General features: G+C 41.6%; 1 protein-coding gene across 3 annotated transcripts; it reads right to left on the bottom strand.

Annotated features, from left to right (window-relative positions):
- Positions 1 to 821: 821 nt before the first annotated feature.
- On the bottom strand, positions 822 to 23728 carry epn2 (epsin 2). Of its 3 annotated transcripts, XM_026165456.2 has the most exons (10): positions 23502 to 23728; positions 15631 to 16390; positions 14584 to 14738; positions 8720 to 8832; positions 7475 to 7579; positions 6861 to 6981; positions 4359 to 4508; positions 3596 to 3688; positions 2152 to 2385; positions 899 to 1927 (listed from the first exon to the last, which is right to left on the bottom strand). In XM_026165456.2, the coding sequence occupies exons 2-10, from the start codon at positions 16056 to 16058 to the stop codon at positions 1596 to 1598; spliced, it is 1731 nt and encodes a 576-aa protein (XP_026021241.1). In that variant the 5' UTR covers positions 16059 to 16390; positions 23502 to 23728; the 3' UTR covers positions 899 to 1595. The 3 variants fall into 3 exon arrangements, with proteins under 3 accessions (XP_026021243.1, XP_026021241.1, XP_080157075.1); XM_026165458.2 differs by lacking the exon at positions 3596 to 3688 and having other exon boundaries at positions 822 to 1927; XM_080300949.1 differs by lacking the exon at positions 23502 to 23728 and having other exon boundaries at positions 15631 to 16467.
- Between the last annotated feature and the right edge of the window lie 1132 nt (positions 23729 to 24860).

Genomic DNA, 24860 nt, shown 5'->3' with positions numbered 1-24860 from the left:
GTGTGAGTGAGTGCGTGCGTTCCCACTAGGTAATGTAATCCTGTAGATAGATTAACGCCAGCAAATCCAGTCAGAGGTAAACTCTTCCCACAATGCCAAGTGTCTGTCATATGCTTTAAAATATATTTTTTTTTGTTAAAGCAACAATCACTGATATCTGCTGCAAACATGCGGGCACGCGCACACACACACACACACACACACACACTTAAGGTCGTTGATGCCTAAGTTGCCCCTTGTTTGAGTTCCACTTCAGAAACTAATTCCAAATCAGTTTCCACTTATCAGACTGAGAAATGGGAAAACTTGTTCATGAAAGTACACTTGGAAACTAAATGCATTTCTCCTGCAAACGCGCACATATACACACAGACATACACACACAAACACAACCCTCCTTCCACACGTATCCCTTTGAGCCTTGAAACAAACTTAAATTTAAAAAAAAAAAAAAAAAAAAAAAAAAAACTGTCCCATGATGCCTCACTGCATCCTATTTATATAGCAAAAAAAAACAAAAAATACTGATGCCACCACAGTTCATGTCTTTTTCACTACAAACATTTTGGGGGGGCTCAACATGTAGTAGTTAGTATCAGTACACTTGCATGTGAGCAAAAACACAGATATTTAAAAACAAACAAACAAAACATCTCCTCTGAGAAGCTTTCATTGTTATTCCTGTGAACCACTGAGGTCAAAGGTCATCTGGAGGGTCTGAAGAAAGTTCAGAGATTAGAGGAAGTGACCAGATGAGAGTTGTGACCATGAGCCGAGGCACTGTGTTTTTGTGTTTGTGTGTGTGTGTCGACTCGGCTGTTTTAAGCGGCTGGACGTCCTCCCTAAGCTAAGGTGTAGCGGTGAGCCCAACAGTCACAGAAAAAAAAGAAAAAAAGAAAGAAACAAAAGAAGAAGAAAAAAGCAAACAATTGTGCAAAATTCCTGCTTTGTAACACACACACACACTCGCACACAGAGTATAAACACATCTAACCATCTCTCATCTTTACTCCAGTGAGTGGAAGTTGACTCGCTGGAAAATACACAGTGTAAAAGTACTGAGATGTGCACTCTCTCACACACACACACACACCAGCTGGCAGGGCTTATAAAAGATTAGCTCTAGTGAAGAGATAAGATCCTGGCATTAGAACAGTCAGACTCTCCTGTCACTCCACTACAGAAGAGGAGAGGAGCGGTCCTAAAGGGAAGAAGTAAGGGAGAAATGATTGAGAAAAGGACAGGGAGGAGAGACTGTGGCCAAGTCCTGCCTCAGTGGAAAAACTGTAAACACTGACGCTACTCTTAAAAAGTCTGTGGACTGATGCAAACTCTTTGTGGTCATCAACATTATCATTAGATCAGCATGGAACACAGGACTAGGCAGCTTGTAGGAGAGAAAGAAAGAGAGAAGAAAGGAGTTAGGGAGTGTGATAAGGTAGGAGAGGGTCCTGCTGGGACTCTGGCTTGGAGTTGGTTATAAATGGATAATTGAGATAAGACGTCTCCTTGTTCGTTTTGAAGCTTCTTGAGGGGCTAAAGTTGAAGAGTAAAAGGAAGGGTTACTCCATGATGTCCCTCTCCCTGTCATCCTCTCACAAAAGGAACGGGTTGGTGGTTCCGGTGTTTTGAGTCCCAGCCTGGGGGGGCATGCTCATCAGGGGCTGGGGCATGGACATGGAGGATGGAATCCCTGCGCTCATCCCCATGCCTCCCACAGCACCCACTCCAGGCATCGAGTGGCCCATGGGGGCCATACCTGTCAGAGGGACCATGGGGACGGGCTGAGGAGGCATGGAGGAAAGGCCTATGGGCTCTGCCATGCTGCCAAAGCCAGAGGGCATCGGGCTGACGCGCATCTGGTTGAGGGTGGGGGGAGCTGGCTGGCTCACTTGGAAGGGGTTGGCCGGGGTTGGAGCAGAGCCACCTAAATAAAGTGAGGGGATAACAAACAAAGGAAGAAAACACATTAGTACAACAGTACATTGTGTTTAGTTGGGCTATGTCAGTTGGACATTATATAAAGTACTCGCTAAAATACTTCAAAGCTAACACTTTCTTCACCCATCCCACTAAGATTGTTAGAAAATAAATAAATAATAATAATAAATATATAAAATATTAGATTTCACATTCTCTTTGCTCTCCCACCTGTTGAAGCCAAGAATGGGTTGACAACTGGCGCAGGCTGGGCCGGTTTGGTCACCAGAGAGTCTAAATTGACCAGGGCAGCATTGGGACCCAGGAAGGACTCAGGAGTCTTTCTAGTTGGGTTTGTGATGATGGAAGTAGATGCTGAGGTGGGAAGGGGATCAAATATGTCCAGGCTGCTACTGCTGGCCAGGCTGAGTTGGGAGGGGACAGAAGATGCAATGCCCATATCACCTGAAGAACAAAAGTAGAGGTAGTCGTATTTTACAGCTGAACGAGCTGCTTTCAGAATTGGGCAAAGCATTATGGATTTAATGCCTACTCCAGTCGGGCACGGCAAATAATTGAAGGCATCTACGATACCGAAGAGTAGTATTTGAACAAAAAGAATTGATTTACTGTGGTATTCTATTTTGTTTTGTTCTCTAAACTTGCTGTCCATTTGGATTTCTCAGAGTCGCCGACCTACTAGCGGACATGTTTATCAGCACATGAGCAAACCAGATTCAGACTGAGAGTAAAACGAAACTGAGTTGATGCCATAAAATGATCAGAAGACGCTATTATGAGAAGACATCAGAGGCAGACAGCCTGGCTGTTTGTTGTGGCAGCAGTCAGATAGCAGTGGAGACATTCACTGATGCACTCATAAACCCAGCTTACTAGCAACACCACGCGCATGCACACACACAAACACACACAAACACACACAAACGGAAATGTCAAAGATGAAAACTGCTGCCACAAAATAAGAAATGAAGTGTAGCAGATCTTAGAAACAGCCATGGTAAGATGAGATAGGCCTACAATGCCCCATAAATCTTGTAGATTTCAGCTGGAGCGCAAATCCGCTCCGTAGAAGGTCGCTTCACTTTATCCTTTTCCTCACCACCTCTTGGACTGCATTAGTGCTGCGTTAGTGTTGAGCTAGAGCAAAAGTCATCATCCTCCCACACTCAGACTAGAGAATAACACCGTCCAAACTGTTCACTGGAACCTTATCAGACACAGACCTGAATGGAGCTGTGAATAGGATTAGTTTAAATTTAGATGTAAATTCCCAAATCGAGATTTAACAAGAATCAGGTCATATCTGAGAGGGTTTCCCTAAACTGAGTCTGATAATTTATTTAACAATGTACCTTCAAAAGCTGCCCCAGATTACACCACAGTGAAATGGAACCAGACTGGAGCAAAGAGCTGTTTCCCGGCCACAATTTGATACAATTACTGCCAAATCAGCTTAAAAACCTAATTTTAGTGGTTATAATGCTGCCTTTGCTCCAGTCTGGTGATACTGACATATAAACACAAGACATGTGTGTGTCTCTGCCATGCAGAAGCAACGCATCTGCACAGACAGACACTGACAAAAACAAAAAACAACAACAACAACAACAACACAGACTCCATGTCATTAGAGAGACAAAGACAGGGTGAGTACCAGTGGGGACAGAGGAGGAAGAGCGCAGGCTATCAAACTCTGAGAAGTCTTCTTTGGATGTACCATTGGATGCGCTCAACAGGTCAAAGCTACCTGAAAGGAGAAAATGCATACACAAATGCAAGAATACAAGACAATACACAAAGTAGACAAAAGTTCACATAAACACAGAGCAAATACATAAAAAGACAAATGGAATACAATATGAGTATGAATGACAATGAATACTTTGTGCTGTGTTGCTCTGTTGTGAGTTTGAGTCTTCAAGTCGACTGAATTTTCATTAAAACCTTGGAAAATTATACAGTACAAAAAAGTATAAACAAGAATCATCCAATTTCAGAGTGCTTTAATTCAGTAACAATCGAAACACATACAGGGATTCGTGAGTTTCACATGATTGCCAGTGGGTAACATAACGACAGCAGTGGATGCACCGACTTGTGTATCTGACGGACAAACAGCAAACCAATCACACGGACACATGCTGTGTGTCAGGAGGTAAACGCACTGCACAGTTGTAAACATTGTAAGCTCTCTATGTGAAACTTAAATTCAGCCATGTATTCTAAAAGTCACCGCAAGATTTTTAAAAAGCTCTTTGAAATCGGATGATTCTTTTTAAAACATTGTGTACTTGCAACTTTAATTTATTAATCACAATGTAAGAAGCAACATGACAGGTCACCTTGGTACTTAGTTGGCAGCAAAGCTGGCTATGTTTAGGGCTGGGGGGGGGGGGGAGAGAGAGAGAGAAGGTTACCTGTGTTGGAGGGTTTGGGGCGGGCTGCTGCAGAACCCCATGGGTCAGAAGCAGGAATGGAGTTGGGCGCCCAGGGATCGCTGCTCTTGATGGGTGGGACAGTAGAAGTGCCCCATGGGTCCACTGAGGTTGCTGGCTTAGGGGCAGATCCTGGAGGGAAGGGGAGACATTCAATGTTCTGTGGGTGAGGGATTAAAGGTATATACAGGTAAAGAGAGGGGAGTGAATTGGTGAAAAGCAGGGTTAATTTAATGCGCTGAGCCCCCCTGGGCCTCACTTAATACATCAGTCCAGCCTCGAGTTGAGGAAGGAAAACCAACAAGCACCTTATCCTTGAAAAATTATTTATGTTACCGAATTACATCACAGAATCCAGAATGAACGGTCAACCAAACACACGACAGATAAGGGATAAAAACGCAGTAAGCTCCCTCATTTCTGGGCTGCCGCTCTTTCAACAGTCCTCAAATTTTATCATTAGGTACATTTCACAGAGTACAGAGAGCAAACAGTGCGAGGGATCATGTGATTTCATTTAGGACTCCAAAGAATCTGTGTTATAATTATCTAAAAATCTCACATATGTGATTTCGTCTGTGATTATGCTGCAACAGAAACTATCATGCCCTTCCTTAATCAAACATTTAAACAAATTTTCTGTAAACCCGAGACTAACAAATACTGAAATAAACTGAGTAATTACTGCATAGTTCATTTCAGTTCAATCTATCCACATAGACACTCCCTCTCACACGCCAACCTCATCATGACAGAGGACTATTACATATCTGACTCCCCGAGCCTGCTTTTCTCCCAGCATCATGATCCCTTCCTTCACAATGTCTTCCGCTAACTCTCACCCTCCCCAACCCTCAGTGCAGTAATGCTGCTGAGCCAGTGGAGCAGCATTCCTGTGTAACAAAGAGTCACAGTCCTGCAAGCGGCAGGTGGAGAGCAGAAATCTCTTTCACACACATGCAAACTTTTCAGTGATAGTATGTAGTAGAGCAGGGCGATATGGTCAAAAATATATATCACGATATATATTTGGAAAATTTGCGATAACAATATAATTTCTGTGAGACAAAATACAACTCCACAACTTTACTAGCGCAAAAAAAACCTGATCCATTCATTTTACTTAAACAAGCAGCTGTTTTTATGTGCATTAAAGCTGTATAAACATTTAACAGTGCAAATGCAAATTCCTTGCTGAAAGTTTAACCAAAAGGTATTTCCAGTAGAAATGGGCTGACATATCCTGAGCATAACCATGTATAATATCCACTGAAGTTAAAAAGAGGTGCTTTGCAACATGAAACCACAGTGTGCCAAATAAAAAAGTCAAATACGTATTTCTCGGACCATAAGGTGCATGGGATTATAAGGCACATTAAGTGAAACAAAGCAGTCAGATAAATCAAACTTTATTCAACTCATTCTTCTTGCTTCTTCCACTTCTGTACCTTTGATTCATTAATGCTGTATTCTATCACAGCTGCTCTATTCCCTTGTTGTTGCAGTATATTATTGACTAACCTCGTATTGTGGATGGATTGTCTCAATTGTTCTCCTGACTGAAGTTTGGTCTGTTTACAGCATCCTGCCATGCGATTGCATTTGTCTCTAACCATGAGGAACCTTCACGTTAACTTTTATCGAGTGGAAAAGTGTTAGTGTTCATCCTCGAGCTTCACTGTTTATGTTGTGCTAACATAGCTGTGTCGCTAGCGATCACGTAGCACATCATTATAAACCAGCTAGCCCAACTTCAGTAACCTTACAAATATCACTGCTGTTTAGTTTCCTGTCTTCATTTATGTTGGAAGTGATAGCAGAGCTGTACGTTTGAATTTTTTCAGAAATCTCTCAGTCAGAACATGCTATATCATGTTTAGGTAACTAGCGAAACTAGCGAGCTAACTTCCGCTAACTTCCTGCTAACTTCTAACTCCGAATTCTGTTTTCATGGCTGCCTGGATATTAAACTTCATAGTTACACCTGGTAAAGCAGCAATGATGATCATTTCATTAAAGGTGAAAGAATTTAGACAGTTTTAAACTCTCAGTGACGTTTGTTTGACTTCGGGACTTTAAAGGACGGAGTTTAGGACCCAGATTACTTCCAGATTTACAAGCACCTTAGTCGACAAATACAGCGGCCCCACTTGCATGTTCTACAAAAAAAAGTGCTTTGTTGTGTATCTGACGGACAAACACCAAACCAGTTAAGCTGCACCATTTTTACAAAACAATTCTGGCTCATCCTTTTCACTCAATCTACTTTCCCCATTCACATTCTCCGTTACCGTGCATTCTCCGTGCTTTTTCGGCACTGCGCATGCGCGTTTTACCCATTTTCTACCGTGATGTCATTTTCTTATCGTTGCCTAGCTTTGTACCAGTATTACCTTGAACAGTATAATATGGCCCAGCCCTAGTATGTAGATCTCACATGATGTAACAACTTTCAAGAAAGCAAGAGTGTGTGTATGTATATACCATAAGGCTGCCATGGGTCAGCTGATGCAGCAGCAGCTCCGGCCCCAGCTCCCGTGCCCCAGGGGTCAGCACTGGCACCAGGCTCGGGGACATCCATTAGATCCATCAAAGTGGACTGTGGCTACAAAGAGAGACCCATGGGTTAGAAAATAACAAAACGACAGGAGATCAGATAAAAGGAAAATTAAGCATGGAGACAAAAGAGGAAATATACAAAGGGGGTGATTGAAGATATACACGGAATATATGAAATGGAAAAAAGTAGGAAAGACAATCCGTTGGCCATTATCCTGCACATGAATACTGTTCAAACATAGAGGGTAGTTATGTCATTACGCACTGAGAACAACATGAGTCATTGTCGTGCAACCGTACGTCTTCAACTCTTTATCTCTCCGTGGCCTCAAACTGCAGCCGGGCACTTATTCAGGCAGAATAATGACAAATAAACTCGGCAGTCTGCTGCCAGTTAGCGGCTTCATTACGGCTACTGAAGGGAGCAGACAGGGTGAGGCAGAAAAAGGAGATGGGGAGAGACAAGACTATTTCAGGAGCGTGTTTGCGATAATGGAATAACTGAGTCACCGCAACCACTACGCTTATGTGCTTTTTACCTCTTTTTTCTTCTTGGCAACTTTTGCAGAGCCTGGGCCTTCTTTCTTACTCTCCTCTAAGGCCATTTGTAGTCTCAGGTCATCTCCTCGGCGTATGCGCTCCTCCTGCACACACACAGAAAGACCAACCCATGTGTAACTTATCTCATTCTTCTCAACATGGCATTTTTCAAAGTGATGTTCAATTAAAGATGTGTTTTTGTACTACTAATCTTATTTTTACTGCAAAATAGGCTCATTTATTGTATGTTTACTGAAAACTAGCGCTGTGCAATACTGAAAATATTGACATCAAGCTAATGCAAAGTAAATACAGGGCCAATAATGCCAATTGTGGACTTAGAAGGGTAGCTTACATACAAAGCTCATGACTCTGAAGACATTTTAATGACCACTAAATCACTGTGATTTTTTTCCTATATAAATAATTAGTTAACACAACAAAACACTCCTTTCAGCTGTTTTTGAATATGGGCTTTTTGAAGACCTGGAATATAAGTGTGCCTTTCTCTAAGGTTGTTTTCACACCTGCTGCGTTTAGTCAGCTTTAATCAAACTCTGGTTCATTTTCCCCTTTGGCCCCCAATCTGAACCAACTACCAGAAGTATATCGCAATTCTGAGCTAAACAACTTGCCACTGCCACGTATGCTTTGTTCTTTAGGATGTGGCACGGTACTAGAGGTCTGCAAATGTCTTTATGGGCTAGAAACTTTACGTTAAATTAACGTAGTTTCTCCATATTCTCCAGAAGTCCAGAACACACCACCTTTATTTTTTATTTTTCTTCCTTCCGCTTATTGGCCGGACACATCAGGCCAAAAGGTGAATTGAACATTCTCATGTTGTTGGCAGTGATGCACAAACCATGGGGCAAAAGCTGATACGGAGAAAACAAACTATTGGTGTGAGAATGCCATGAAGCACTTTTAAACAACACAAGTCAACTCAATGTCCTATAGTTGACATGACCGTTAACACATAAGGTTTCAGACATTTTTGATAGTGGAAGTTTAAGGTATTTTTTCCCCTCCTTTTCATTAAAAAAACAAAAACAAAAACACAAACACACAAACAAACTTTAATGATAGAAACTGATACTGACACCAATGCTGCTATCCAGTTTCCTTTGGGATTATTAAAGTATTCTGACATATATTCGATATTCAAATCAATCTGCCCACCTCGACTTGAAACAGCCATGTCTGGCATGTTAGCATACGCATGTGCGACAAAGTGTGCATACCTGCTCTGCAGCCTCTCTGCTCATGGCCAAGGCAAGTTGCAGTTGCAGTTCTTCCTCTCCGCTGGTCTGAGGTCTGGCCTGTTCCAGTTCTGAACCGGCGTTAGGAGACGTAGCTAAGCAGCAAATTCAGAATGTATGTTAATGTTACTGCCACAGGGCAAGACGTCACAGTTCATTATGCACTAACTGGTACTGTCAGAGATTTACAGTTAACAAACAGTCAGGTGAGTAAACAACACTGAGACACTTGAGATTGATAACGTGCGGCACGGGTGAAACTCAGAGAGTCACCCTGTACTGCAGCATTCGTTTATTTTTATAGGTTACATCGTCAATATGCAAATATAATCACATTTCCTGTTATGCAGGTCCTGATGCTGTCTGTGTGTAAGCTGTGTGTGTGTGTCACAAAGTATGTGTGTTGCAAGTCAATTTCTAAGAATAATATAATGCAAGTCAACTTCTGCGGATATGTATTTCTGTACTAGTCCTCTTGCGGTAAATGTCAGTGTCACAGGGTCAGCTTCCTGTTTCTACAGAAAACTGTGTCTGGTGAAATATGTGTAACATAACATTTGAAGCATAATCGAATAAAACAATAAAAACTCCCTAACAGGTACTTTAAGACAACTTCTGTCACAACAGATGCAATCACACAATATCCAGTAGTAATGCAAGACACATTTAGCATTTTATTAGCCTGCACAGAAAGCACAGTGTGTGTGTGTGTGTGTGATCATAGGTCTTCACTGCAAGCCCGTGGGAGACGATAGGTCCGTTCAGCTTATTGGATTAAGTCGGGCCATGTGGCAGCACAAAACACGCAGACATCGCACGTGGCAAACAAACAAACATACACGCCAGCTGGCTTGAACATAATAAGAAAGAGCGTAGAGAGACACTCACTATGGCGGCTTCAACTGAACTGAAAGTGTGACTGTGTCTCAGTGTGGAAACAAACTCATTTCCATGGGAAGCAGAGGCCATCATCATATTTGTCTTTTCTTGCCATGTCATTCTTTTGACTTTATTTCTCCGTGAATGTTGTGGGTGTGCAAAGAACATATGTATAATGACCTGGATTTTCTACTTAACGTGTGCTTTTCTATGTGATGATAGTTCTTCACACACACACACACACACACACACACACACACACACACACACACACACACACACTTTTCTTTTAACCTGTTACTTGTTTTGTTTACTAAAAAAAGAAGGACTGATCAAATTTTCCCTTTGGGGTACTTTTGTTTTTCGTTCGTTCGCCTCTCTCCTTCACACAAACACGCCAGCCATTTTTTTTTTTCTACTGCCAATTTGGCTACAAATATGCACACTTATTTTTTCATGATCATAATCATGCTTCATTTCTTTTTAAATATACGTCGAACCCTGAGCAGCTGTAGAATCCCAAGGCCAAAAAACCCAAGTAACACAAATATGACGTGCGGAAAGACTAAATGTTAGTTTCACTCTTTGATGCGACTAACTTTGAAACTTCACTTTGACTAACATCCTCCTACCCTGAAAAGACATTTTTGAAAATACATATCACATCAGCAAGTTATCTGTAAACGTACACAGACAATTTGCCCGATCAAATGTTTCCATCATAAGAAGATGGTAGAAATGGTACAAAAAAGACATTTCCCTTAAAATGAAGAGGCCCAGTCTTCTTTGAAATGGTTAAAGAAACCTGATAGCCAGTAACACAAAAACAGCTCATATGTAGCCCGTGCTCTGCAGAAACAAAAGCCTCATTTATCTATTACATAGAAGATCATCATTAACAAAAGTGTCTAAAAAGCTTCACCACTGTCAACTCTGGATGCTTCAAGAAATAATCCGATGAATGGTCGCAAAAGTCAAATCGTTTCATTCAAGAGAGTACCAAAAGTCAAGCATGTGTTTTATTTGAGTGAAACTCTAAAACTATGCAATAAATGACCACAAGAGCAGATACTGTCACATAACAATAAACTGCACAACTACATTTCTTTCCACTGCTTACTGTACCTTTACCGTTTTAGGTTAGTCAAAAACCGAAAACAAGTTTTTGTTTAGCCAAAAAACAGTCAAAAGTCTTCAGTTAAAGTCTGCAGACTCAGAGAAATGTGCATATTCAAAATCCCATGCAAGTACAAAAAGTGTTGTAAACAACGACAGCAACAACCACACCTGTGCGGGTTTTCTAGGTATTGGCTTCAGATAGGGCTGCCACGATTCGTCGACTAGTCACGATTACGGCAACTATCGAAATCGCCGACAACTAATTCAATAGTCGACGCGTCGTTTGAAGCTTTGTGAGATTCTGAAAGATGCAGGAATAAATAGTAGGATTTAAGAGTGTAATAACGGACTGAAACAGAAGATGGCAGCACTACATCTACAAGGATGCCAGATGCTGTTAAACACAGAAGAAGAAGAAGCAGTCTCCAGTATCGTAGCTGTGTCCAAATTCAGGGGCTGCATTTGTAGGCCGATTACATTACAGCGACGCGACGAAGGCTGTCCAAACTCGAAGACTTCTCCAAATGCAGCCGACAAATGCGTCCTTAATTTCCCCAGATTTGAAGGATGGGTCGGGTGTGTCCTTCGTGACCCAACCTATCCCAGAATTCATAGCGTGGCTCAGCCAATTCCAGTTTCCAACGATGGCGGCAGCTACTTAGTTTTAATATTACTCTTTTTGGGTCACAAAATAAAGTTTTCGGATATTTTCAGGCGAGAATGTAGCTGTGTAAACATCAAATATCTGGTTGATTTATCAAGACATCACATATTTACAAAAGTGCTCCGACATTTTCGGAGATGAGCTGGCCCGGAGGTCAAGGTTCAACTCCCGGCACATCGTTTTCAAACCCCCCGCGGTCTTTCGCTACTCAGGTTTAACATGATATATAAGTCACTTAGATAACTTAAAAATGTTATTATTTGGCTTTTTCAGCGTTTTATTTGTTCCTGAGTAAATCGGTTTGGCTGAGATTAAAGTTATAGTTTTCACACAGCCGAATAAACGTCAAGCAGACAACTGATTAAACAGAAGTGTGAGATGGTCGAGAGTTTACTCCAGTGTCCTGTTATATTTTAGATAGCAAGGAGCAGACGGCTGAGTTTATTAAACTCCACCGAGACAATCTCAATTTCATTAAAAGTTTAATAAACTGTGATCTTGTCTTTATTTTTAGTTAGCACATACCTTAAACACTTCAAGCTGTAAGCTGATAGTTATATAAAAGCAGATGCATGCTAGTGGAATAAGCTGTATGTTTTACGTCCAATGGATGCATGATCTGATTAGTCGACTAATCGCAAAAACAATCGGTGACTAGTCGACTATCAAAATAATCGTTTGTGGCAGCGCTAGCTCCATATTTCTGATGTTCTTCCTTTCCTTGCTCCTCATCAAACCCGTGTCTCTGCTGCTCCGACTCCAGACTATGCATTTCCTGAGAAAGTACCTGAGGTAAAAGGTGTTTGTTTAGCTGGAACAGTGAGCTATGGCTTCAACCTCATCTATGCCTGCCTTGAACAGCTGTACTAAAGCTAAAACAGACACAGTGGAACCATACAAACACAATTATGTCTGACAAATCAGAGGGGGGGAAAAAAAAAAGCTTTGGCTCTTGAAGAACACGTGCTGACTCCCTAGTAAATTTACCATTATGTCATAAACACACACATGCTATGCAGTAATCTAGCAGAAGAAAAATACTTTTTTCTTGTTAGATTTAAAAAGACCACTGAGCCTGAAGACATACTGAGCTGCCACAAAACAGAAAGGCAAATAAACAAAAACTGAAAGCCAACTAAAACACACCAGTTCCTTACCCACCACTGTGGGAATGAACCATATATGGATAATCGAGTCTTCTGGCATATGTTACAGACAAATCTCTGCCTGGTTTCAGAAAACATTTCAACATCCTTAGTTTTCAATCTTTAAAGAGCTGATAAGACGCTAGTTAAATAATTTCTTATCTTGGCATCTCCACTTTGGTTCATGCTGTCTTTAATGATATTCCAATTCCACAAAAGCTAAGGCATCCAACTACATTAAGGCTGCATGAGCACCATGCAATTCCAGCTATGAAGAGAAGGAGGCTGGGTTTTTGTGCTGAAATGGGCTGATGACCACTTGTGTCATCTTGCGTGGATTTATGTGGTGCTAATTGCACACGAGAGTTTTTTCTATGTGTGAGAACCATGAGCAGCCACCATTCTTGCAGACACAGTCTCTTGTCTTTGTACATCAGGGTTTTTTTTTTGTTGTTAAATGTACTTAACATTTGGAGGTGTTTTTGTATGCATCCACATTGCACACTGCACATGTGGATGATGCTGTGTGTTAGTCAAATGCATACTGGTTGCAATGTGTACTGGCATCCAGCATGTTTTTAAACACACTGTTGAACTCGTATGCTAGAACTACACTCTTCTCTGTAGCTGGCTGATGGACCAGCAACAACACAGAGTAGCCCACAAACCAGTTGTGCCACTTATTTCTGATATCAACCCCATCTGACAACAGATGCTCTATGCAGCTGCCTACGCGCTACCTTCACTTAACCATAATTTGACCCATTAGACTGCTTCTGTGACCTAGATAAGTGGCAGAAGAGACAAGGTTTCAAACCTTGTCTCTTCTGTATGTGGCACATGAGTATGTGACACTATAAAACTATTTCTATAAAACCTGCCAAATATTTTTTTTTGTTTTAATTACTGGACAGTAATTACTAGATGTTTTAGATTAGATATTTTCCGATTATTTTTATGTATTTTACTTGTTAAAATGCTGAAATAAAAAGGCACCATTATCCAAATGTATAAGAATCAACCACAGAAGATAAAAGATAAAATGTAGAGATTTTTAGGCCCAGGGTGAGGTTAATTTTGGTAACTGGGGGCCGGCTTTACACCTACAGTCTCACACGGCCATTTATTCACACCCTGTCTGGATAACAATACTCAGAAAGTTTGTCTGGAATCCCAAAAATCTCCCCTAGCAACTCCCACAGCCTAACGCCTATTGGCCAGATCCTCCATCAGTTTCTGCACTGATGACTCAGCTGCTGTAGCTTCCGCCTCTGAGCCACGCACTCAAACACAATGTACACACAGGAATGTGGGCCATAAATGAGAGCTTGGTATACACTCCATAAGGATGCTAGACAAGTCTGGGCAGCCTGAAACCAAATGCATGGCAACAAACCCACATCCATAGGCGTACACGCACACACACAGACACAAAGTCATCCTGCTGTGTACAAAGAACTGGGTGGGAGGTTAGAGTGTGAAAGGAAAAGAGTTCCGTTTAGAAACTCCAGCAAAATCACCTAAAGATGTCACTGAGTATGAACAACCCTGTACTGTATTTACTCTACATCATGGAATGAAAGGGATATTATTTCATGCTTTGACAAGAGGTCTGAAATATTATAAAACTGACCCTTAGTGGTTTCCGTGCACTCTGCTACATTGTCACTGTCATGCGTCTCTAGAGAAACGAGTGCATCACTATAAAGGGAAGCAGATTCCTTTGCCATGTGGATAAAAGATGATTGGGGGGCCTTCTTCTTCTTCCTCTTCTGTGTGTGTGTGTGTGTGTGTGTGTGTGTGTGTGTGTGTGTGTGTGTGTGTGTGTGTGTGTGAAAGAGAGAATTAAGGAATGCAGGAGCGCTAGCCAGAGATAGGACAGGGGGAGGGGCAGATTTCAGGATGTAGGCCAAAGTTACACCAACTGTGATACAGTAACCATAATCGAGTGCACTGCATGATTTTTTTTTTTGCTTAAACATATGGCGTGACACCTTTCTATGTGTTAAGCCGACTGGTAATTATAATCCAGTACTCACAACCATGGTAGGAAGCAGGTGATCCCTCTGATCTGCCATACTCTTCACTGTAGGAAGTGGAGAGGTTGGGTTGAGATGAGCCTCGGCCAAATCCCATATGACTGCTCCCTGTGGACACCTGGGCCATACGCTCTTTGGTCTTCAAAGCCTGCGACCTAGCAGGACAAAAGGGATAATATATGATTAATATCTGTGATCAATCATCTTGACTTAAGCTAAGAAACTCTAGTTTTAGGTCTAACAGAACGAATAAGAATGAGATACTAGGGTGACACGACGATGGAGCCATGAAACCAAACAAAGCGAGAACATCTAATAGCAGAATTACCCCGAGAATCAGGGTTTCAAGTGGTTTCAGTCCTAAAGTGCCAAAATGATTATTTTAGATTAAACATGCTGTCAAACAAATCCCCACAGACCAATTAAGATAATACTGGAAACACTACAGTTGCAACCAAAACATTTTCTCTGTTCTGTGTACAGTTCGAGACTGTGTGTGTGTGTGTGTGTGTGTGTGTGTGTGTGTGTGTGTGTGTGTGTGTGTGTGTGTGTGTTAAAAAGGCAGGTGTCAAAACTGCAAGTCTTGGAGTGATCACATATTTCTAAATACGCCACCGAGTTGAAGTGGAGGAAGGGGGGAAAAATAAATAAAATAAAAATCACTGAAAGAACAAAGTCATGCCAGACTGTTAAGACAGGAAATGTATTAAATCTGTAGCCAGCAACATTCTTTGCACACATTACAAGTGATAAAGATAAGAAGTGTTACAGAGTTATTTCCAAGGATTAACTGTTTTAGTAAGAAGGCATGGATCTCTTAAACTACACATAAGAATCTCTCGCGTAATACAGATGTTTTGATCTAGTCACGTAGACTAAGACAGCCTTTTGAACTTTGTTGCTTCCTCTGTATTAAAGGTCGTGGTTGGTTTGACCTCTCTAAGATTTGATGCCTGTGCTGCAAGCAGAAGAGCAGAAGTGCAGAAAGGACGGCAATGCACTCTGCTGCAAGAAAATAATAATAATAAAAAAAGAAAAAGGTCTCACCTCTCTCCTTTGAGGCGGTCTTCGTCTTTGAGTAGGACCACTAGCTGCTTGCTCTTCTCCCTGACGTTGATGCCCTGGTCCTTGCCATCTCTGTCGATGTACTGGAAGTCCTTCAGAGTCTGGATGGCGAAGATGTTTTCTTTGCACTGCAGCGCTACTCTCTCTGAGCCCGTCTTGATCAGGTAGTCAAGCAAGGTGAGCGCCTTGTAGACGTGGCGCCAGTTCTTGCCGTGGTCGTTGAGTCGTTTCCAGATCATGTTCATGATCTCGCTGAAGGCCACCACGTTGTAAGTGAGGTCGGCGATGTCCGACATGAGTGAAGACGACGGCCCCCAGGGGTCGTTGGACGTGGCCTCTCTGACTTTCTTCTCCGCTTCGGAGTAGTTGTTAACCATGTTCTTCATCTGCCGGCGGATGGTGCTTGGCATGGTGGCGGTTAAGATGGGACAGACAAGAAATCAAATGTACACTCTCACACAAGGAGAGCAGCTGGGACACCAACAATATTTGGGTTACACACACCCAGAAGTTACAAACGTGCCCTTCAGGTGAAGCTTGTGTTGTTTGCCCGCGTTTCTGTGTCCTTTGTCACGGCGGTGTTTTGTTAATGTTTTCCTGTAACAAAGCGGTTTGTGGATGTACGCGGTTGTTTATGAGGCTCCTCCAGGCCAGTGCAGTGTTCCCGAGTCCTCCAACACAGCGTCTGTTAAAACCATTTCCACACCCACAGTGCCGGCTGAACACATGACCATGCCATCACCTAGACCAAGACGACAAATAACAGGTTAGTTTACAGAACAATATGAAAAACAAATATAGGCAAGGGCCAGAAACCCAAAAAAAAAACAAGCACACTCTACAATACTTGCAATCACTCAGAGTATCTTAAACATAACATCAGCTTAATATGCATCTTCTTTAATAAGTTTCACACCCCTAAAGTAATGTCACATGCCAGCAATAACAACTCAAAACCTCAATAGCCCAAGAAAAACCTACGCGTTGCTATATTTCAGATTTCTGAACAGCTGAAGTCACACGCTAATCTGAATGTCTTTCATGAAGTTCCACAGCTAAACAGTAAGCTCACATCGATGTGTAATCACAAGAGCAGCTGTAAGCGCTTTTTGAAACTAGACAAACATGTTTCATACTTTCACACTTAGATAAGCAATTTCCATGCATGCCCCCTCTATATCATACAAAGTCACGGTGCTGTGAACAAGAATTGTTTCCACTTTTATAATTTCACTTAAGTTTACAGTAACTTTGACACGATGGCAAATTACTAGGACGGATGGTGAAGATTTTTGTTAAACTAAACAAATCTGTGTGGTCACACCATTCCCCAGCACTTCCAAGACTGCTTCAGGTGCATATTCTTTGTGTGAACTTGGAGGACAATGTGAAGACAATTACAATGAAACAACATGCCATATAAAGAGGTCTGCAATAATCTAACATTTTAATCTTGAGCACCAGGTTATGGAGTACAAATAAGTCCTTAAAATATTGTTCAGGGATTTTTAAAAAAAAACCTGATATGGTGTAAATATAACACAGAGAGCAACGTGTATGTATAATATTGCTCTAAGATCATAGAAGTTATCAATGTAATTCACCAGCAGTAACTTGACCACAATCTTTGCAAAGATTTAAATTAACAGTATTGGCAATCACTGAAATGGTTAATCCATCAGTGTGCACAAGCTCTTTAATAAAATTTTTATTTTTAATGCTAAAATATAAAATTATTGTTTTTGATTTTACTGTTTTTCAAAAGCAGAAAAAAAATATTGAAGCATATTATTATTTTTTGATTAGGATGCCAAATTACAGCTGAGCAGAAAAAGCAGTAATTTCTGAGTTCTCAGAAAAGTCCAGGGTGTCGGCTTAAATTCTGGGTATAAAAACTTAATTTCAGTAACATTTCGTTTGTGACATTTTTTAAAACATTTTTTTAAACAACAGGTGGTCTAATAAGCACTGTATATATAAAATAAGAGCTTTGCTTTTTTAATTCCCCAATATATTCAACCACAATTCTCTAACAAGTCTGAGAATGAGACGCCTTTATCTTCACAGCATTAACAGTAAGAATGAGTTTCCACCCTCCGGTGGGTGGCAGGGGAGATAATCCATTTCCAGTCAGATGAATACCACAGAAGTGACTGATGACGCCTCAGTACTTGTTTCTAAAAGATCAGCAAAGCAGCCACTAATCACTTCCTGCCAGACACAGAGACAAGTATGGATAGTGGGTGGAGACTCACAGCGGCGTAACGTACACACCCAAGTGCCATGTGAAAAACTCTTGACCGTGAAAACTCGCTTAAGTATGCAACACCTAAGGCTTACATAACACGTTTAAATCTGTTGCTGGTGCTGGAAAAGAACAGCAAGCCCCCATTAACAGAGTTGTGCTTGGACTGCAAATGCAGTTATTACTGTTATCAGTAATAAACTGCAGTTTGGGATGTCGGTGCCCATTGTTTTGCCTGCCTCGATGCCTTCCAGGCAAACCTATGATGACTTATCCTTTTCATTGATCAGAGCTCAATGCCAGGCGTGCACAGACAAGCCCAACAAAGTTCTTTCATACACATAAGTACAAGTCTGTGTGGACTTTATTAAGCACAAGAACGCGTTTTTTTCAATGTATGTAGAAGTTAAATACAGACAACTTGTGCATGCATTTGTTTCAGGGAGCTTCCTGTCTAGCAATGTCATGGAAAGACAGCTGGAGGGGACGGGGGTGAAGAAACAAGGATAAGAAAACAACTTGGCACATCCCATAAATTCACTTAACGCCAATGAAACGTGATTCCTGTAGAGCATGACACACACACACACACACACACACACACACACACACACACACACACACACACACACACACACACACACACACACACACACACACACACACACACACTCTCTCTCTCTCTCTGAACGTTCCCTCGTCACCCTCCTCCTCACCCTGCATCCGCATGAATACTGCTCAGACCTAATGACACATCTGCTGCTATAATCACCTATTCACCCGTAGCAGACAGGAGGAAGAGAGGAGAGTCTGTCTTGTCCATCCCACCCTCCTGCAACCCCCATTCACATCCCGGAACAAACCCCCCACCCCACCCCTGACACACAAGAGCCAGTAGATATCCCCAGCCTGCCTTCACTCAGTCCTTCTGTGCTTAGTTCACGCCAATCCCAAAAGAAGACTGCACACAAGACTTGTGTTTGTGTGCCTGTCTAAAGAAATATGTGTTCATGCTGACAGTGCAGGTTATAAGTATGTCAAAAATCAGTAAGCATGTCATCATCCCGTCAAACCGCCAGCACACAATGCGGGGTAGCAGTTTAAGCGTGAAATAATTGAGTCCAGGGTGTGCTTTTTAACGGCACCAGATGAACTCGAACACATCTGTCGCCACCCATTCAGTCTCTTCCTTCTTTTCTTTCTGGCCTGTCTGTATCTGACTCACACACATTAAAGATGAGCTGTTAGTCCACCCTGTTCTCTATTTCAACACAAAGCCATTTATAATATATTTAAATATGTGGTGTTTTAATATCGCCTGGTTTTTCATGCAACAATTGTCTAATCCTTGGCGATTTTCGCTTTTGGAAGACAAAGTAATAAATGAAGTAAATAAGTAAAAAATACCCAGCGATCATTCCTTAGAATGCGACAGAAGGCAAAGGCGAAAGAGTGCTTGTGCCCTGCAGCCAAACAACAGACCAAATATGCATTTATTATGGCCATAGAGTTGGACTAATTTTGAAGGAGGAAGAGGAACAGAAATAACCCATTAAATACAGGCTGAGAAAAACACTAACCGCACTACCATCATAGTCAAATGGGACAAAGTGCCATTTACTGTTACATGCAAAGGTCAAAAGCAGAAAAAACAAAAAACAAATGAGGCCTTACTGTGGAAAACACTTTTTTACAAATCCAAATAAGATACCAGTGAACTGATGGACTAATATACACAGAACAGTTGTGATAAATTTCCCCCCAAAAATAAATAAATAAATATGTGTATCGCCTGACAGGAATAACGATTGGTCTCAACAGCATGAACTAGCAGCAGTGATGTAGTAGCGCATTATGAGATATTCCCTTTTTGAATTGCAAATCATGTCACAGATACCTACAACTTTCTATGAATTCCATCAACAGTATTTAATAATAATACTGTAATGCCGCTTACTTATAAAACCTTCCGGCTTTGACCAACTGTAAACAAATCACCTGCACGCAATGAGTGTTCATCTTAAATAAAATGAAATTATTTGTCATGTATTTAACAATCTGTATCGCCAAACTACGAATATCTAAAGATACAGACGGGGAAAGAAACGTGTGACTGAGACATTAATGTCTGTGCACCAGAGGTCCATCATTACAAAAGCTTTAATCTTGGCTTGGCAGGAAGTGCTCAGAAGTTGTTGCTGTGCCGGCAGTGCAGGAATGTGCAATATGTCGTTTCAGTATCAACACCATCAGCATGAAGTAAGACACATTAGGCTGAACAGAACTACAACTTTCTTTCTCTTTGAGACCAAAGAAGAAAAGAAAAAAAGACCACACCTTTCTGACTTTTCTGTGAATAAACTGAAAGTTTGAGATTTACCCACAACTAACGAGTCCTGTATATATTAGTTTGTCACTTGTTAGTGCACACAGCACACGCAAAGGACCAAAGAGTTACATCAATTCATTCATTTAGAACAGGCAGTCAGGGAAACTCCATAAGACAGGAGTTCTTTTACACTCCAGTTTGTGGTGCAGGTCTCCCAAAACCAGGTGACACTAGTAGCAGAAACATCCTAGCATGCCTTGCTTTATGAATGGGTCCATCTTCTCCCCGGTGCACCAGTGTGCCCGCTCTCAACGGAAAGATTGCAACCCAGAGTGGGTGCGTCTCTTAAGCTCCTTCCTCCCCCATTTAGGCAGACGATGAGTAATGGCCAAACACTACCCTTCAATTCCCACTGGGGTACCCATATCACAGCCACTCATGCCACATGTCACAGCAACTTAAGGCAATTCCACTAGATGCACCACAGCACATTTCAGGAGCAGTTCTTTGGTCCACTAATGTAGCGAGACGATGGAAGTTAAACAATGGGTGGTGGACGAGGCAGGCAGGAAGTCAGTCATGGGTACGGCAAAGAGAGCAATTGGGCAATTTTTAAAATCATCCTACACTGTGTGCACACAAATTACTCCCGGTGCAGGATGAAGCAGAGGAGAACAGAACAAAATCATGGAGGAGATACAACATTATAGACCCAAGCCCAATCTGTTCCTGAGGTTAGAGTTCAGCTATAGCTTTCAACAAGCTTCTGTGCACTGCTATTATCGCTAGAGAGAAATCTACCCCGGACAAGGAAATAACCAAATAAGGGAACAATAATGATGTCCCCTTCATTACGGTTAGTTCACATCAAACGCAATGAGAAGTTCTGCCTCATGTTGCTTGCATGAGGAAACCCATAAATGTTAACTCCTGACCGGCAATAGGATATAGATGTGTATAGCTGACAGTTGGAATCAAGTTACAGAAATATAATTTCCAAACTTACCATTAAGTCCTACATTTTCACTCACTTTTCTCCACGCGTTCTACCCCCCATTTCTCTACATAAAGGTGACATAGAAGCAAAGAGGCCCTGTAGCCCTCAAACAGCATCAATACACCCGTCCTTCATTTCTGATTCTCACTTTCACCTGAAGAAGAATCCACAACCTACAGGGCAATCCCGCTTGATGCAAACTTAACTTTTCAGCTTCATTCACATCACCCAGGGGCTTCACATCACCAGATTTCACAGAATCTGAATGTCATTGTGCATCAAGAGAGAACCCACTAAGGCATCTTCTCAAACCACATGTATAGGATTTAACTGTAAGAGGGTAAAAAATTAACCCTTGTTTTACAAAATCACCCCAATCATTAGATCAAAGAATGATTCATGTTTTTCAGCCAAACATGTTCATATTGCCTGGCGAAGATGAATGGGTTTTTCATGTCCTAGAAAATATCTGAATGAATATATCCCAAAGAAACACGTAGAACACTTGACTTAAGTGAGTCACCTTAGATCATAACAAGTCCAACTTATCTTGTGTGTGTTTTGGCAAAAGCTAGGTAAACTGTGATTAGCATTAAGGGCTCAGAATCAGCGCATTGAGAACAGGTCCACCTTGTCACACAGAATGAGTAAAGCTGATCTCGAGATAGTAGGCTTGCACAACCAGGCGCCTGTGTGTGAATGTGACAAGACTATGTTTGTCTGTTCAGAATGACATTGTGTATAATAGGCTGTGTAATGGCATCCAGCCAGTTCCTTAACCATCCCTTTACATATGGTACAACCAAGAGCAACATTCATAAGTAATTAATCTTCATCTTCTCCTAGACACAAGGATTAAGCTCCCAAAAGCCAAACTCGCGTCAAATAAGCACTAACACTTGTTCAAACAGTACTAAAGTGGGTTTAAGTGAGCTATTACAACCGTGCACTCTGAGACAGTGAGACAGGAGGAGAGGCCACCATCTGATCGACGCATCACCCCACCTTTTGTCCTATGTTGCTAGCCGAGAGAAACAAAGCCAGCCAAGACAGGGACGGGAGGAGGACCGTGATGATGCATCTGTCACCCCCGTAACTGACTGACCACCCTGACAATAAAGGAAGCGCTGCCCCTCTTCTCAGGCCACATCAATACGGGTTCAGTGCGACTATGAAAAGAGAGGTTTTACTCAAACATCTTTGACTATGTTGAAAATAGAAAAGAAAACCTTGCCAGTATTAATGATCTAAAAACCAAACACTTTAGTCGCTGCTTGTCGGAAACCAGGCGAGTAAACGGACAGCGCCCACGTCGTAACGAGTCTCCCTAAAAATATCAATAAGTACGTTAAGTTTTGGACTGCTGAGTCACTGTAGTATGCTCTCGTCTAGCCCTCGTCTCTATAACAGCATGTGTGTTTCGGTAGAGAAAATAAAAATAATTTAAGTGGCTCTTTTTTTCTTTTTTTAAAATCACGGCGCCTCCTTGAACTGACGTGACTGATAGTTAGCACATAAGCTAAAGTAGCTTTAGCTAACATTCGTTTGGTGCTAGTAAACTACCTTAATGTTATTTATAATCCGTTCAGTCAAAAAATCCAGGTGATAGAGGTGAAATAAGTATGTGTATAAAATAGTGCGAGCTTACTCTAACATAGAATAGCAACCACACTTGCTACTAAGGGGTTTGCCGCTAACTACAGCTAGTTGAGTGCAAACTTGCGGCAAGTTCTAGTGCTTAGCATTGATTGAGTTAGCGGTGACTACACATTTCAGCTCACTGGAAAAGTACATAACCCGGAAAAGTTTGCTGTAGCTTAAAAATACACTGCAGCAATCACTTTTTCCACTTACAGATATTTGCACCCGAGATACCAACCACCGCCTAGCGTCAATTTACAAGACGATTTCAAATCCTGGCTTTCAGAAAAGTTGAATCAAAGCTAGCAGAGCTTGTGTTAGAACAGCCAGTTCACACACCATCCCCTCCAGCACCCTACTAACAACACAACTGTTGATCACTCACCATCTAGATGTAACACAATTTACTATTTACCGGTTTTATGACCACTTCTATACTGTAACGCACAATCGTTCGCGTTAGCTTCATAAAGTACTTTCTATGTTAGGACAATCAACTAGCATGTAAAGCTAGTTAGCGATCCTTCAAGCTAGCATCCAAGACGGGAGCTCAGTGGAGACATCACCATAGCAAACTGGATTACAGGACACCCCAGAAAAACAAAACAACGCGACTGTGTTGAAAACCGAAGGTAACTTACCAGAATTTTTGAGAGGGATACTTTAGGTACTCGTGTCACTCCAAGTGGAAGTCAAACCAATAAAAAACGTAGCTAATTCCAAAAAGAGAAGGGGGAAACCGAGACAGGAGTACTTATTTGGGCGTTCAAGGAGCTTGTTGCGCCTCCGCCTAGCTATATGCTGCTAGTGCTAAGCCAGCTAAAGCCAGGACTACACGTATCTCCTCCTCCTACAGAACATGGCGGGCAGAGCAGGAGGTGGGGTGTAGGGGTTGGGGGTTGGCCGGGAAGGGTGTGACCAAGTGGGCTTGACTTGGCAGGGATAGAGACAGACCCTTCATCCCTCGTGAAAACCCTCGAGGGGGAAAAGGCGCGCCCCTGAGCAAGTGACTGTAAAGTGATAATTAGAATTTCCAAGTTTTCACATGAACGATTTACAACATCGTGGACATGCGTGACTATAAGAATGGTTATATTAAAGTGCTGGACTACTTTTTATTCTTCTTTTTTTTGTGGAATAGCTTTTTTGTTTTAGTAACCGAACAGTCCTCTCTGGTAAATCTAGTTTTGAGGAGCCATTTTCCAATTTCGTCAAAGAAAGTTAGCAGCCAAAAGGAAATAAACGGAGTATGCACAAGTACGTGCATGTCATGATTTGTCACTGCCAGGGATTGTCCGCTGCAGGTGTGTCATTACAAAGCGCAAACTTTGTAGGACCGCATTCCATCGCTCTAATTTTTTCCACCCCACAGTCTCTGCGCAACCGCTTTTTCTTTCACAGGTATTTAAATAGAGAGAGGGGGACAACACGTCACACGTCCCAGACACGTGGCACAACACGCTTTATCTTTTTTTCAAACCGAGATCTATGAATAGACGCAGATGCCTTAGTAAAAAAGTGCGCAGTGAGCTATTAATAGAAATGTAGGTTGTAGACGCAAAGTGTGTAAGTTAAAAATAGAAAGGGATCAAAATGTCACGAATCTGCAACGCTGACAACAGCCAAACGTCAGTATGACCGATGTGATGTCCTTTGGCTGTTTTTACTGCTGTGCCATACTGCAAATTTTGTTATGATCGATACCAAATAAATACAGGGCCAGCATTCCCGATACCAATATCGGTATTTTTAACTTATAAGGACAGCTTATGTAGGGGAGAGCGGTGTGTCATGACATTTAAAATTATCATCAATTTGCAAATTCTGAACACATTTTAATGACCACCAAATTACTGTGATGTTTTTCTTTTACTTTCTCAAAAAAAGCACATCTTTTAGCTTTTTGTAACTGGGTTTTTTGGGGACCTAGAATGTAAATGCACCTGTCTTTAAAGCAGTTTGTGTGAACTTCGGTTATTAAATGTGCTTTAGGCAATAAA

Source organism: Astatotilapia calliptera, chromosome 4 (assembly GCF_964374335.1).
Source record: "Astatotilapia calliptera chromosome 4, fAstCal68.1, whole genome shotgun sequence".
In the NCBI taxonomy this organism is placed as follows: domain Eukaryota; kingdom Metazoa; phylum Chordata; class Actinopteri; order Cichliformes; family Cichlidae; genus Astatotilapia; species Astatotilapia calliptera.
This window is presented reverse-complemented; position numbering and strand designations above follow the sequence as displayed.

Coding starts and splice junctions, on each gene's coding strand:
- epn2 (XM_026165456.2), bottom strand. CDS start 16,058: ATGCCAAGCACCATCCGCCGGCAGATGAAGAACATGGTTAACAACTAC. Junction 6,982..7,474: donor TTGCCAAGAAGAAAAAAGAG/GTAAAAAGCACA, acceptor CTCTCTTTGTAG/CCACAGTCCACTTTGATGGA. Junction 1,928..2,151: donor CCCATTCTTGGCTTCAACAG/GTGGGAGAGCAA, acceptor CACTTTATTTAG/GTGGCTCTGCTCCAACCCCG.